This window comes from Marmota marmota, unplaced genomic scaffold (genome assembly GCF_001458135.2).
Source record: "Marmota marmota marmota unplaced genomic scaffold, marMar, whole genome shotgun sequence".
Lineage (NCBI taxonomy): Eukaryota > Metazoa > Chordata > Mammalia > Rodentia > Sciuridae > Marmota > Marmota marmota.
The window spans coordinates 9094412-9110547 of NW_026000185.1; the positions used below are offsets into that span (position 1 = coordinate 9094412).

Sequence of the window (16136 nt, forward strand, 5' to 3'; positions counted from 1 at the left end):
CCAGAGTTCTGTTGCTCAAATGCACTAGCACAGCTTGGATCAGGCAGGGGTCGCTGTGCCTGGCATACTTATCCTGCGTGGTTTATTCCAGCAGACAGGTGGTCTTCACCGTTGGGCGGCTGCTCCCGGTTGTGCTGTGCACGTGTTATATATTTAGCTGATCTCTTGGAGGAGGGATGCGGCATCTGAACAGGTGAGCATCTTCCTCTTCAAAGACCGAGTGGAGAGGAAACCTGTGGTGGAGAGACTTTCTGGTTGTGAAAAGAAGACAGGCTCTCCGTATGTTTGTCTTTTTTAGAAATCACCTTGTCTTTAATGCTTTGGGCAAGAGTTTGTGTTTTTGCCCTGTTCAATTCTCATAAGAGGCATTATGATGGCGAAAACAGACCTGGTTGTGAAATGAAATTATAAAAATGCTACAGTGAGACTCAGTGCCTGGGGGAAGGGTCAGTGCCCCTCCCTGTCAGCCTTTCTTCAGGAACCTAATTAACCATGGGTCCCTACCTATTGCATTGTAAATACCTGCCCTAGGAGTCTGACTTCCCCTTTTGAAATGCAGATACCCCTGTACCAGGCTTTGGCTAGAGAGTCAACAGATGCTTATGAAAAGAGCCCTTTCTTATCTATTTCTGTGAGCATGCTTTAGGTTAGAGACCCTGCAAAGGCCTTCAATCAGGGATTAGGAATTTCTTTAAAAGTGGAAAATAGCCCCAATGGTAGGATGATCTAAGATGACACCTAGTAACCTATAAATGTTGTGAGGAACTGTGGATCAAGGCTCAGAATTTGGAGTTTGTTCTCCTCTGGGCTGCTGGCATAAAGTGAAGTTTGGTGTTCTCCTGCTCTCCAAGTGCTGCTTGCTGCTGCTGCCCATCTAGACTGTTTCCCACAACAGCACTATTAAAACTTGAGGCTCAAAGTAGTGATGTGTGCGACAGGCCCTGCTGGGTTGTGAAATCCGCGGAGAAACGAGCTTTTTTCCTTCTATACTCACCATGTGTGAGCTTCACCTATGACATCTGATCACGTGATTTTCTCCATACTTGGTGAATCTGTCACTAGCCTGGTGTCCTCTGTTCATGCTCTGTGCCATCCTGAGGTTGCATGCTCTCCACAGAATGAGGGCTCTGTCCTCTGGGATGGCTCCCACTGCCAATGCCAGTTGCAAGTTCCAGACTGTGACTTGTGCTTCTGACCCTCCTGCTATAGATGGGAGAGTGCCACTCCCTCCTCCCAGAACTTGGGCGTCTGCTGCAGTGGCTCAGGGAATTCGGGAGACTTCCCATCAGTCACAGAGGGTGCTGGACAGAAGTCTGAGCAGGGGCATGTGCTTCAGGGGCAGCGTGGGGCTGGGGAGGTTACTGCTGCCAGGCTGGGGAGGAAGTGTGGGCCCTGCTGTTTAGAATTGGGCAAATCACAACCCCACAGACACTCACTTTCCTGGACTTAATCATATCGACCTTGCACTTGAATTTTGAGGATGCAACTTAGGAACATACTGAGCATGGTGGCTGGTGAGAGGATCAGGGCAAAGGGCAGGCAGTGGTCATGTCACGGCCTTGCACTCCTGGCTATACTCTGCTCGGGGCACTACTGTGGCGTGCGCTGCCACCTCTGTCTCTCTGGACCGTTAGGCTGCAGCAGGAGGAAGCTGAGCTTCCAGATGCTGCGTGTGTTCCCTGCTCCTGCGCTCTCCGTCTTTGCTGTGTTCACTCTTAGATGGTGACTTCACAGCCTCGGCTCTGGTCTCTCCCCTGGACTCCAGACTCACTTGTCCTGTTGCATTCGTGATGCTGCTTCTCAGGTGGCGGGCGGCGCAGCCGTCTGACTTGCCTGCAAACCAAGCTCCTGGTCCTCGTTCACCAGCTCCCGTGTGTTTGCTCTTCCCCCAGTTTTCCTAGCTCCATAAAATGACAGCGCCGTTCTTCCTGTTGAACTCCTCTCTTGGCTGACACCCCACGTCGAGGCTGACTTTCCCTTTCAGCTACCTGCCCCTGCTTGCCACACCTGCTGTGCTCACTCAGCCCAGGCCCCCAGTCCACGGCTTCTTGCTTGGACTGTTGCGACAGGTGCCTAACCAGCCGAGTTGTGGAGTCTGCAGGAAGATGATGTGTGATGCAGTTATGTTGTGTGATGCTATGGAAGGTGAGGGGCCTCACCTCCATTCATGATCCTTCAGTCACACTGGTCTCCTTGCTGTTCCTGGAACACACTAAACTGTTGCCTACCTCAGGGCCTTGGCATGTTTGTTCCCTGGAATGCTGAAATGCCCCCAGGCCCTTCCAGGGCTCATCTGCTTTATTTTGGTCTCTCTTCAGTTAATACCTCCCTACTGAGGCCTTGCTTACATCTTTTTAATTAACACACTTGCATCACCACCTTCTCATTTTTTAACCCACCTCAGCACTTCGCACAGCCCAACACATTAGACACTCATGTCTTGGTTTTCTGACTCTCTCACCAGGATGCAAGCCTCATATTGGCATTGACCTTTTCTTTTTTTTCTTGATAACATCTCTGAACTTGTAGTATCCATTTCTGACATGAAGTGAATCTTTAGTGACTTGTGAAGAAATAGAAGACTTGCCCAAGGTCACCCCCTGGTGAGCGGTGGAGCAGACTTTGAACCAGGTGTCTGTCTAGTCGCAGAGGGCGCTGTCCTGCACACCTTGCTCTCCACTGGCTGCAGGGGCACCTGGAAGATGGAGGATGTGATGTTAGAAACATACATAGGGGTGCTCTAGCGATCGTGGGGACCTTCCCAGGGAGGAGCCTTGTGCCCCAGATTTCCCCCTCACATATAAATGGGCTGCTCCTACTGGCGCCAGGTGCACCAACTTTTGTTAGAATGTCCTCGGAAGCCAGCTCTGAATTTGAAATGATTCTCCATCCGCGCTCAGCAGTAGCTCCACACGCTGTCTGCACCCCGGGTCCTGCTAAGTTTTTCAGATTGAAAGCAAAACATTAACCTTCTCATGCTGTTTGCCAGGCTGCTCTCCATGGTATTTGAAGTTTTGCTTAAAATAATTTAGGCAGAAACCCTATGTGTTCTCTGGTGCCTGCTAGTGAGACCAGCGTATCGTCTCTTTATCTCAGATGACTTATCACAGATGCCCCCAAACAGATTTGGCAGGCTGCCTGAGGTGGAAAAACTGCGTTCTGGTCTCCAACTTCGAATGACCTGCTAATGGTGCTGAGTAACCCACAGCTTTTCTGGAACGGGAAAAGCATTTCTGATTTAAAGTAAACGTCTTTGTGCTGACTGCAGTTTCCGTGTCTCCGATCTCTGAATTTAAAAGGAGCAGGCTTATTGTTTTTGCCAAATCATTATTTTTTCATTTGAAGTCTGATTTCTGTAATTTAGCCATCATGGAAATGCAGGAGAACATTGCTGACCACTGAGGACAGGAGAGCAGATAGGACAGACTTTTCTGTGAGTGATGTGGGTGTTAACTGGGGAGGGAGTTTATTGGAGAATCCTATTTAGACAGGCCATGGGAGATTAAAATGGCCAGACTGAGTCTTCTTTGGAGACCCCAATGAGTTTCTTGGTTTGAAATGCTTTGTAAACCTGAAAGTATCATGTAAATTGAAGCAGTCTGTTATTTTGATTTTTTTTCCCCCGAGGACCAACTAACTATGGATATGGATTTCAGGTTTGGATTAGTGTTTTAAATGCAGCCCTTGCTTGCTTGCTTGCTTATTTAGTCAAAAATGTCTGCGGTTGTTTAGATTTGACATTCAGAATTCAATGACAGCAGACCCTCTCCAAACGGGCTACCTGGGTGGGGCGCAGAGAGCATGGGCCAACACGCTAACCTGCTGCCTTGACTCAGATGACTGGGCACTGCCCACACTTCTTTTGTGCTGCCTTCTTTGAACACTCAGGTGCCCACTCTCTCTCAAGACTAATGAAATCATCTGGGCTTGAAAATAAGCAAACCAGACGTTGTGCTTGTGTGGCCCTCTCCTAGCAGGATGAATGGCCTCTGTGCCTCAGCACATGTTCACCTTTGGCCACAGGGAGGACACAGGCGTCTGAGCTAATGAGTGCATCCCTCTTTGGTGAGTAGGCATCCCTGGGCGTGGAGACAGGCTGGGCAAGTCTGCTGCTGAGGTTTCTCTTTTGTAAACTTGAGCCATCCGGGACTGCCTCGCCTTTTGTAAAACTCCAGGGTATGAAACAGTTTCTCCAGAAGCACCTGTTGACAGTTTAAGGTCCCGTATTGGTTATCTGCTGCTGTGTAACAAACTTCTCAAAAAGTTTAGCAGCTTTAACCAGCAAATTCTTACTATCTCATAGTTTGCATGGATTAGCCTTGTTCTATTTGCAAAGTCTGTTATGAGGTTAAATCAAGGTGTCAGCTGAGACTCGGTGTTGGAGGATTCATTGCTGCCCAGGTTGCTGGGTGCTGGTAGCAGGCCCAGGACCTTGTGCCTGTGGCTGGATCTGTCAGTTCCATATGAGGGGGTTGTTTCCACAGGCACCTCACAAGATGGTGGCTGGGGAGGCCATCCCAGCCAGGAGCCACCTGATCTTATAACTTATCTCAGAGTAACAGTGCTTCAATTCTTTTAGGTATACTTTATTAGAGGCAAGTCTGTGAGTCCAGTGCAGACTTAGCAGGTAGAGATTACACAAGAAGGTGAGAACCGGGAGGCAGGGGCCATGCGGTGCCTGAGGCGGCCTACTGGTGAGGAAAGAATGACACGTTGGAATTAGGTTTAATTATGTTATTTCCTACATAGAATTAGAGTGTCTGATATACTTATTAAAGCTGCAGTAGCTGAACCAGGCCAGTAGGAGGTCAGAGAGTTGCAGGAAAAGTTAACTAGATTCTAAGGGACCTTCTATAAACTTGTGACTGTCCAGGATTTTTGTCCCCAGTCGTGAAGGTTAAGTGTCTTATTTTTGCATCTGCTTCCCCCAGCATGGAAGATTGCTGATTTTTAAAAAATGCTCTCCCAGAGGGCTGGTGCCTGGAAGGCCAGTAGCCTGATCACTGAGGTGTGTGGGCACGTGGTGGTTTGGGTGGCCATGTCTTCCTGATCAGCAGGATCTCCTTGTGGGGGGAGGTAATTAGGCCAGTGAAGGTCAGCACATCTGGAAGCCAGGCAGATGGGGGGCTAGCTCTGAGTTAGACATTTTGGATGCACATTAGTACCAGGTGCTGTGTGCCAGCTGGGTCCGTCTTGCCACGGGCACCCTCCTGCTTGCATCCACCCGGGTTGCTGTGCTGAGGGGCACGGCTGCCATCATGTCTAATGTTTCTGTCTCATTTCTAAAGGCAGTGCCCCTCGAATTCTCACTAACATGTTTTATAAAAGTTTAGTTTGTGTTTTTAAACCCAAATGATGTAGGCAGATTGATGAAAGCCATTCGTTTTCTTAACCTTATTATAAAAAAGGTGAGACCTTTGGTGGCCATCCTCCCCATTTCCTGCTCCCCAAAAGCAATTGTTTGAAACTGTTAAAACTGTTTCTTTCAGTCATTGCCTCAGTGTCTCAGAACAAGACTGTTGCCACTTTCTGATTTTTCACTTGTAGGCATTATTGATTTCTCACTGTGGAAGACGGGTAATACCCCCACACCCCCACACCCCTTGGGCACAGTCACGGCATCATTTAGCTTACACCAGTATCGGGGATTGTTTTATTATACTCTGAACGTGCCAAGCCATCAGGTACAGGGTCATTTTTCCTGCACAGCCTTTTGGCGTCCCTGGAGTTAAAGCTTGTATTTCTTTTTCCTTTCGTTGATGCGTGTGCTCTGTGCTCATCTCTGACTGATCTCCTGGTCCCCCTCAGTATGGAAACCCCCTCAGGAGGCTCAAGCACATTAAGTCACCTGTCACTCGCATCCTGAAGCGTGTCTATGGGGCCTGCTGACCTGCCCCAGCGAGCAGCCTGCTGCTTGGTGGCTCACAGCTCTGACTCAGTTTTGTTTTTATTTCTCAAATAATGGCTTTGAGATTTAATTCATACCATACCATTCAGCTGCTTTTACATGCATTTGTGAGGTTATATGACTGTCACACACCAATTCCAGAACATTCTTATCACCCCCGAAAGCAGCTGCAGGCCCATTAGCGGTAACTGACCCAGCTTCTGGTGAGAGACCCTGTGCTGGGCGTTTCAGGAGGACAGGTCCTCATGATGCATGGCTTTGGGGGTCTTTCCAGATGTGCCCATGTCACAGCAAGACCCAGCGCTGCATTCCTATGCGTGGCTGAGTGGGATGCTGTGAGGACAGACTGCGCTTTGTCCATCCCTTCTTCATTTGGGGTCTTGCCACTTTTGGGGTTTTATGAAAAAATCCTCCTGCTCACTGTGTGCTCGTCCCCTGTAACTTGGATTCTGTGCTCTACTGTTACTGGATTTGTTTTCTCCTTATCATGGGAGGCAGAGTGTCTGTGGGCTGTGTCTGCATGTCTGGGTGCCACCTCTCATGTGGTCGGCCGTGTGATTCGAGGTGGGAGATGTTTTTTGTTGATCCCTGGTTGGCCAAAGGGATTATTATAAAAAAGGTGAGACCTTTGGTTGCCATCCTCCCCATTTCCTGCTCCCCAAAAGGGCTTTAGAACCTTAGGCTATTTCCAATGTGAAGCCCTCTGTGACAGGTGACACTTGAGCTTTTGCTCTAGCTGCCTCTGTGCTGTGACCCTGGTGCTGAGAAGGCGACTGTGGCCTCCCCCTGAGCCACGTGCTCACTGAGCCTGTCAGTCTTGACGCAGAGCCTGGGGCGCGGGGTTTTGAGGTGTTTCACCATGTACCTGCTCTGTGTCGTCTTCCCCCCTTTCTTGTGTTTCCTTTCTCATTTTCCACTTAGTTATCTGCTGTCTCTATTTTCTGGAAGTTTCCTGCCCTCCTGCGCTCTAGTCAGTGTTCCCTTGTGCTGTCATGGTTTAGCTGCAGAAAAGAGCTTTTTAGTTCTCTGTTTTCACTTTTTGAAAACTGTTTCCCTGTTCTTGTCTTATGACGCCGTCTTCTCCCCTCTGTCTCTGTGAGCATTGCTGGTAATTTGCTTTTGAAGTCCCCCACCTCTCTCTGCAAGCTGCATTTGTTCATTCTGCTCCTGTCTTTGATCTGAGCTGCTGTCTCTCAAGGGTGGTGACCTGGCTCTGTGCTCTCATGTTGGAGCAGTGCCCGAGGGTGGATGGGCAGCTCCATGGAGACTGATGTGGGGTCTCAGCATGTGGTCAGGCTGTGTCATCCTGAGGTCCATCTCCTCTCCTCTCTTGGCCACTTTAGGCTCACAGGGGACCCTCTCCTGTTGCTCCCTGCAGCTGTGTGTTGGCTGCTCTCTGTGGGAGGGAGTGGGTAGAGAGGGGCAGAATGGGAGAAGCCCAGGCGCAGGGTGTCACATCTCTCACTGTTCTAAGCTGCCTGGCCCTCAGCTCAGCCTGTGCTGCTGTGTTACATATGTCACAAGCCCAGGCTGCTCTGCCATCTGCCTGTCACTCAGGCCTGTGGCCCCTCGTTTTGGTTTCTGGACCATCTTTCACTCCCCTTTCCCAGAGTGTGTGTGAGCACTTTGTGGTTCTTTAACGAGTCCTTCCATCTTAATAGGTTGAATTTGGGTGTGGTCCACTTCTACTTAGGAGTGGAACTCTTACCTCACTCTCAGCTTCTGAAATTCAGTCGTTTCCTCTGTAGTTCTTTTTTTCCTTAAGGGTAAGTTTAAAAATTTAAATTGATATCTTAATGGGATCTTGAGAGAATGTGGGTACAAGTTAATGAGTTCCAGCTCTGGTCTTTCACTAGAAGTCTTTTACATTTTTTTCTGTAAATAACTATTTCAAACTATAGGGTGTCCCCGGGTCACTGCAGCAGGGGCTGCAGCGGCAGTCCCCTGGCACGGGAACAGCATCGCGCAGGCGTTCTGTTGCTGGGGCCTCACTGGCGCAGCAGGCCCAGCCAGCTGTCCTGGTGGAGTTGTAGTCATTGGGTGGCTGGGAATGGTCACAGATCACGTCAGGTGTGGGGACTCCAGTGTTGCTCGGCCTTCCTCATGTTCACTCCCTCCTGGAGGTCACGGGGGTGAGCCTTAGATCCTCACCATCGTGGTTGCCAGGGCATCAGGAGAACTGTCGTGGGGAGCACACGGGAAACAGCCTCGGGCTGAGACTCAGGCCGAGCCTTATTCTTGGGGCACACCCCTTCTGGAGGAGCTCCTTCCTGCTCTGGTTGTCCCACTTTCCTGGGAACCACGTGGCTGCAGTTCCCAGTCCTCCTTTACCTGCTCTCTGGAAAAAGCCCATACACATGGATGTGCACCTGGTTGTGGGTCCTGTGCCCTGCCCTGGGAGGCATCTCCCTGTGGCATGGCCTCGTGGTCACTCATGCATTGCCAGTAGAGCATTCACAGAAGCCGTCACCCTCGGAGGGCTTGCAGAAGCCAGTTCTTGGTCTTGCATGTCACCAGAACCCCATTACCATCCTACGTTGGACTGGAGGCAGGCACTACCTTGTGGTACAATGTTGTTGACAAAGAAATTTGGCCAACATAAAAGATCCAAGTGTAGGCCCCTGTGTTGCTGGGGCAGTGATGGCTTCCCTGGGATGGAAGAGTGATGAGGTTGTCTCAGACTCCTGTGCGTCTCTCCTGACAGTTCTGAAGTGAAGTTTATCCTCATTTTACTGTTATAAAATACTTTCGTGAGAACGCTGTGGTGTGCAAGTATTTAGTAAGTGTGTGTGTGCATACACGTCTTGTGAATTCCTCAAATTTGGCCACATATTAAAGGATCAATGCACCTACAATATAGAGTGTATTTAGGATTTGAAGGATGATTTAGTGTTACAAATTCCTCTCTCTGGAGAAGCCATTTGGGAAGGAAGTTTTTTTTTTTTTTTTAAACTGGGAAAGTAACTTCTGATTAGTGGTAATATTCTTATGGACTGTCTTTCTTTTCCTAAAGTTGTGCCAAATCTTTGGAACGTTGATGGCGAAGTTACAGTCCCTGAACAGAAGCCAGGAGAGGTTGCTGAAGAGCTTGCAAGCTCTTACGAAAGGAAGCTCATTGAGGTAAGGTTGCCTGGGAGGAGGCTGCATGTCTATTTTGGATCTCTGCTCTGGGAACCTCTGGGGACAAGGCCTAGTGTGCTAAAATGGAGCCACTAGCAAGATGACCAATCAAGACACCCCCCCCCCCCCCTGCCCAACAGAACAAAACAGAGATAAAACCAGTATAGACAAAGGAAAGTGGAGTTGATTCTTTGAAAAATGTCACTTAATTGGAAACATCTGGCACTTATGGTAAGGAAATGAGGGAAAGCACACATATGTACCATTAGAAGTTAAATAAATGAAACTCAGATTTGGAGGATAAAGGCAGGAGAGAACACTGCATTCAGGCTTGTGCTGCTGAGCTGGAGATGTGGGTGAGCTGGGCTGTGTCCTAGAATGGCGTTCGATGCCAAATTCAACTGAGGGTGAGGCCCACTGCCCGAAAGAGCCAAAAAGCTGTGCTTGAAAGTTGAAAAAGCAATCAAAGAATGGCTTCCCTGGTGATGTTGGGCCTCCGTGGCTTCATGGCGATTTCCAGGAACACTTTCAGGGCACCCACAGAGAGCCTTCTGCTGTTTGCATTTCCTCACAGCGTTCTGTATGTACATGTGTGTGTCTCGGTTCCAGGGTATATCACTCTTCTATTAAAAACTGACAAAGCATAAAAAAACTATGCACTTGTTTCATTTAGGTAAGGATGTATAAAGATTCTAGAAAGAGATTCTTCAAATTCAGCCACATATTAAAGGATCAATGCACATACAAAATAGTGTATTTAGGATTTGAAGGATGGTTTAGCGTTAGAAATTCATCCATGTAAGTCGTCTTACCAAGAGGTTAAAGAAGAAAAACCAGATACTGGGCTGGGGTTGTGGCTTAGTGGTAGAGTGCTTGCCTACCATGTGTGATACTGGGTTTGATCCTTAGCACCATATAAAAATATAAATCAAATAGTTATGTCCATCTACAACTAAAAATATTAAAAAGAATTGATTTGGATAGGTGATGAAATTTGACAATGTTCATCGTCCATACCTGAAGAAAGTGATCTTGATGAATACGGACTGAAGTCTTTAGGCACAGTAGCATTTTATCATGAACCATCCACTGTCAGCACAATCATTGGTGAAGCTTGGGACCAAGGTTTTTATTATTTGTGTGTGTATGATGTTGTGGTGCTCAGCTGGGGGTAGTATTACAGGTCATGTCTGTAGATTCATGTCCACATGGAGGTCTGTAAGGAGACTTCCAGTACTTTCTAAGACTTCTCCAGTGAGTTAATTTTATAACCAGAAAAAGACCTACTAATTGTTAATGGGAACATGCTGGAGTTGGGGGTATGGGGGTGGGTCTGGAAGAGGATGCCTTAAGCTCATTCTCAGTTTGATCTGCTATTTTTATGCCATGCTTTCTGTGGTTCTTAAAACTACCCCTAAACAAAGGGGGCGGCTTAAGCAGCAACCTGAGTTCCAACTCAGGTGAGCTCAAGGAAAGGTGAGCTGTGACTGGGGAGCGTGTCCAGCCTTGCATGGCCTCTTGTCCCCTATCACAAGCCCCTCTGTGAAGACTGATTCAGTGGGGCGTGAGACTTGGTGTTGGCTGATGGCAGTGGCAGTGTTGAGCTGCCAGATGGGGGGCTGGTGGCTCAGGTCAAGCTTTCTCTGACCAGCCTGTGACTCCCCCTGGGAGGAGCCAGCTATGTGCCTGAAGCAGAGACATCCTCACAGGGCACGTCCTGCCCAGACTGTGTCTCATTCTTCTTTGGTTGCATAGCCAGTTTCTGCCAGTGTCCTTCCATCTGTCCTTCCAAAGGCTACAAACTGTAGCCTTTCATGACGCCAAGGCACTGGCTGAGCCCTCAGCTCTCCTGGATGGAGTCCTTGTCGCCGTGCTTGGGGCTGTTGCTCTGCCACCTTGTTCTTGGGTTGATGTCCACCCGCCGTGGGAGTAGACCAGTGAGCGCCTGTGAGAGGCTGACGCAGGCTCTTCCACTTCAAAGGGCGGAAGAAGAGGCCATGCTTCGTGTCAGATAACACGGCTGTTGGGACACTCAAACCTGCGATTCACCCACTGTGAAGGGAGCTCCTGAGCATTTCACTTCTGTGTTCATCTTAGGAATCAAGAAAACCGCCGCCCCCACTGCCCATTCACACAGCACCTTTGTTCTTGGTGGCCTTGAGCCCAGGGTCAGGGCAGCTCAGAACCTAACGTTAGCACCACAGAAACATCTGTCACTAGTGGGTGACCATCAACTGCCAATGACCGGAGGTGAAAAAAAATTTTTTTTTGTTGTTCTGGGGCTGGGAATGTGGCTCAGTGGCAGAGGGCTGCCTAGCATGTGCGAGGCCCTGGGTTCCATCCCCAGCACAGCAGAAGCAAAGAGAGCTCCTCCCTTCTTGGACTGCAGTGACAGTGCTCAGAATTTGTTTTGTAAACTCCCCTGGCTCTGATGTAAGGCATCAGAAGAGGTGCATTGGTTTTCACTGAGGGTTTTGAAGAGAAAGCCCTTGGACCCTCAAGGACAGATGCAACACCAGCTTCTTTGCATCTTTTAAGTGCAATTTCTTTGGTTTAGATTCACTTCTGGAGATTTTTGCATTCTATTCTAGCAGTTGGCTTCAATAAGAATGTCAGATATTGGAGGCATTTGGACTTTGATTCTACCTGGTGGCCTGCAGGGCACACACACTGTCCCTTGTCGTACTGAGTTCAGGTTGCCACTTTCTCCCATGAGTCCCTGGGTAGGCCACCCAGGATATTAAGCCCCAGTCAGCCAATAAAACCTGCTAGTGGGTTGCTTTGGGGATTGAGCGCAAAGATCCAGGTTATGACCTGGAGCAGACAGGAAGTGCCCTTGTGCCCCTGTTTCTCCCTTTCTGACATCCTTTGGGGGGCTACCTTTTCTCAGTTGCCTTGTTGAGTCAGAAAATCCAAGCACTCTGCCCTCCCTTGGCTCAGGATGGGCGTTTGGTCTGAAGTGGGGCAGCTGGGATTCAATTCCTGAGTCACACAGGAATGCAAAGGTGCTGGGGAGGCCATCTGGACGGCCAAAAGCCACATGAAGCATCGTTCCACACACTGATTACAGTGCACCTGCTGAGGCTCCCCTGGTATCCCTGGGTTGCACTTGCCACAGCTGTTCTGGGTCCAGTTCCTTCTGAGCCAGATGCTCCCACTTTCCCCGCTGTTTACAGTCAGGGTTCTCTGACTTTAGCTTAGAATCTGCTTCTGTTGCTTGCCACTGAAGTGTCCCAACTTATAGGACGTAAGATAGGTACGTGTTACTTCCCTTCGTCTCCTCCTCCATGCCCTGCCCACTGGAGTTCAGTTCTCCTCTGTGCTGCCCTCTGACTGCCCTGAGTCTTGCTTGGCATCCCGCACCTCCCTGTTTGCTCCCTCTGCCGCCCTGTGCCCCAGCACTGCCTGTCCAGCCTCTGCAAATGGAACTTTGCTTCTGTCCATATGGCAGGACTCAGCCAGCTGTGGACTGGTTTCTCAGGTTCTGGGATACTTGTCACTTACTGGATGAGTGTAGTTAGTCCCAAGGTTTTTGCTCATTGGTGAAATAAATGGTATATTAGCAATATTTATTCTCATTATAATGACAGGTTTGCTATTTATGGATAAGTAAGCTTAAGCATCAAGCTGGTAAGAAGAAAACCCATAATGACATGCTGCAGAGAGCTGTGGATGTGATCATCATTTTAATAAAACTCAAAAGTTCCCAAATCAATTGGGACCTTGGACACAGGAATATTGCAGTATTGGCTTACACGTTGTCTCCTATGGGAGTCATTTTTTTTTTTTAACATAAAAATGCGTAGATTTTAAAATAAAAAGTCACACCCAAAAGTTACAGTAATTCTTCATTAATGTTGACCATCTGGTGAGTGTTCAAGTTTCCAGTTCAAATCGTGTTTGAATAAGAAGCCACACGGCAGCTGGTGGATGAATTTGTGTCTTTTGATCTACAGGTTTCCCACCTCTATCTCCCTTCTCTTTCTGTTTTACTTGTAATTTACTAGTTGGAAAAACTGGGTCATTAATCCTGGAGAATTGCTCCCACTGGTGCTTTCTGAGGTCTGTTTTACACTTGGTACCCTGTAACCTGTTAGGGTTTGGTGACATTCATTTAATGACAGCAACTACAAATGCCAACGATAATGATGTTGATAGTGACCCTCTATTTATGCTGACTGCTATTTCCAGACACCGTGTTAATTGCATTACATAGACTGTCTAATGTTTGCTGCATCGTTGTGGATGAGGAAACTGGGGCTTGGCAGTGATAAGTCGCTGGTCTGTGTTCAGGAGGCTACCCTGCCGGTGTTGAACCAGGACTTGATCTTGGCTGACTCCACACTTGGTGTTCTTTCTGTTACCCTCTGTGGCCTTCCCTGTACCTGCTAGGAACAGGAGCTGGGACTTGCTTGTCGGCTGGCTAAGGGAGTCAGGACAGTGAAAGCAGTGGCAAGCCTGCTAGCTCTTAGCTTGTCAAGCCCACGGGGATAATTGAAGGGACAAGGAGAAAAATGGCAGCTGGCAGACGGTTCCCAATGTGAGCACGTATCGGCGTAAACAAACCTGTGTGCTTGCTCAGATGCCAGGCCCATCAGACACCTCTTGTCCTCTGCCTGTTCCTGAGCATTGGTGTGACCTGTCCAGGGCAGCAGAAGGGACAGAGCTTGCTTTTGGAGGCTCTTGGTTCTTTCCTCCTCTCCTGGCCTTCCAGTTACCCATCATGTTGGGGCAGGGCATGCACAGCTGCAGGTCACAACCGGGCCTCTCTGCAGGCACCCAGATCCCAGAGCATTTGTCCTTGCTGATCTTATGGTTTCTTTTCCAGGAGATCTTTGGGCATCTCATTCCCACTACTACATGGCATGGTCTCCGTCCTCAGTGGCGATGGTGTCCAGGCTCAGCTCCATGCCATTTGCTCTGCCTGGTGTGTGCTGATGAGTCTGTTTCCCTCGAGGCCTCACTGCTGGGAGGGCCTAGAGTGGGGTCTGGAGCACTGGGAACGCACAGATGAACTTCCACAGAGAACACTTGGAACATGATCTGACACTCTTTTTTGGGCAACAGATAAAAATACTTGTAATTATAGTGGCTGGTTTTCAGCTTTTCAGACCCACACTATTTTGGTCCTGTTTTATATTTGCTTTCCTCCCTGAGGTGGGAAGTGGCTTCTTGAAGCTACTTGTGGGCCCCCAGCAGGAGTTGTCTGGTCTTGGTTGAGGGGTCTCAGGGGGTACCGTCCTCTTAGGGTTGGATGTGCCTGGTGAAGGGACAGGGCTGTCCTACGTTCTGGGTGGGCTGAGCCTGCTCCTAATATCAAGGGCTCTTCGCTTAAGGGGTGGAGCTGTGGAGACTGGGGGAGGGTGGCTGAGCTCAGTGCTCTTGGTAGAATGATGAAGAACTACTCCTGGCTGGTCTGCTTGGGCCGTGTTCCTGCTCGAAACTCTCCAGTGGTTCACCTTTTCCCTAACTTCATCTACAGGAAGTACGTTGTGTATTGATATAAACCCTCATGCTATGGCTTTGCCTCATCTTCAGCTCTATTTCATTCAGACCTTATTCTGAGCTGGTTTCAGTTTCCCAAGCATATACCTTTACACAGGTAAGTTTTTCTGCCTAGAACATTGTTTTCTTTCCATAGACCCTCCCCTTCCCATTTTCCCTGGCTGACTTCTTGTCTTTAAGATCTCCTCCTGGAAGCCTTTGCTGGTCACCCCCTGCACCCCTGAAGAAGAGGTTCAGACCCCATGCTGTCTCGTGTGTGCTGAGTGTCTCCTCTCCTGATCCTGGTGGCGCTGGTTTTGGGTTTGCCCAGCCCGTCTGTTCTTATTTACCTCTTTCCCCGTGTCCTTCCACTCTGCCAGGAGTGGCGCAGTGATGGCTGTTGAGGTGTCTTGTTCGCTTTCTCAGCCCAGCCTCCAGCACCGTCCCTGGCACCTGGCTGGCACATGTATTATTTAATAGACTTTTCATTGCAGGCAACAGAAAACTTGGCTCAAACTGGCTCTGGCAGAGATTAAACTTCATCAAGGCCCACCTCATTTTTCTCTCCTCAGACACACAGGACGGGCACATTTCCCAGCATCCTTTATGTGTAGATTGGAACTGTGTGACTACTTCTGGCCAAGGGGTAGTCCTGCAGTCCTGCTTTCATGTGGCATCACTGCAAGGTGACACTGGCTTGGATCCCCGAGTTCCTGCTTAGAGGGGAGCCTCCCTGTCATGCTGCAGGGTCCACTGCAGGCTTAGGAAGAAGAGGAGCAGATCTTCGTCTGAGTTGCTGGGGTGCCAGGGTGCTGGTTATGACTGCAGAGCACTGTCCGTTCTCATGGTCTGTGGAAAGGGAGAGTCTGGCTATAGGGATGGGCCAGGAGCTGTGTCACCAGCTTCCTGTTTTTCTAGCCTTTGCTCTACCGTTTCTGGGTTGAAATCCTTCTGGTAGGTTTCCCTCCATGTGCACAGATGGCTGTGATCAATTCTGGGCAAATAGTTTTTCTTCCAGGTTCACATTTGGAGGAGAAAGCAGGAGTCTGTCTCTCCACGCCTGGCAGAGCCTCGCGTTCTTGTGGCAGAGCCAGTTTAGGTTCTACTCCTGGGTCTGAGCTGCTGGCAGTATCTGGCTCCTGCTGAGGAGAGGGAAGCACCCATTGAGACACTGTGAATGAAGGTCCGGGAGGGGGTGGCACCTGGGGAAATGATACCATGGAGGCTGACGGCCAGGTCCACTTTGGAGGTGTGCGACTACAGGGAAGAGTGGGGGCCAGATCATCCGTGGGCACCTCGATGAACCAACCCTCTCCCTTGACTTAAGGGACACATGTCCTATGGAAGGTCAGCACCATCCAAGAGGAGTCTGTAGCAGCAAGCAAGACAGAAGAGGGGCTGGTAATGGTGGGCAAGGAGTGGAAGTCTCAGAAGACGGCGCAGGAATGTTCATTTCTGAGCTGGGCTTGGAAGGTAGGGGTGGTAGAAACTGAGGCTCAGAATGGTTGTGTGGAGGATCCTAGATCACACAGCAGGGGAGCGGTGGCACTGGCCTTCAAACCCAGTTCTGAAGCCTTGGTACTGAGATCCTTTCACCTCGTTCTTCAGTGTGTTGGCTCACAAA

General features: G+C 49.3%; 1 protein-coding gene across 6 annotated transcripts in view; it reads left to right on the plus strand.

Annotated features, from left to right (window-relative positions):
* Snx29 (sorting nexin 29) overlaps positions 1-16136 on the plus strand; it is a 386701-nt gene that overhangs the window by 196294 nt on the left and 174271 nt on the right. For all 6 annotated transcript variants that reach the window (XR_007342647.1, XM_048789519.1, XM_015490624.2 and 3 more), the window contains one exon: positions 8922-9028. Coding sequence is in view for 5 of the 6 variants with exons in the window: in XM_048789519.1 (XP_048645476.1) it covers positions 8922-9028 (107 nt within the window). In the remaining variant the exon portion in view is untranslated. The remainder of the gene's footprint in view (positions 1-8921; positions 9029-16136) is intronic.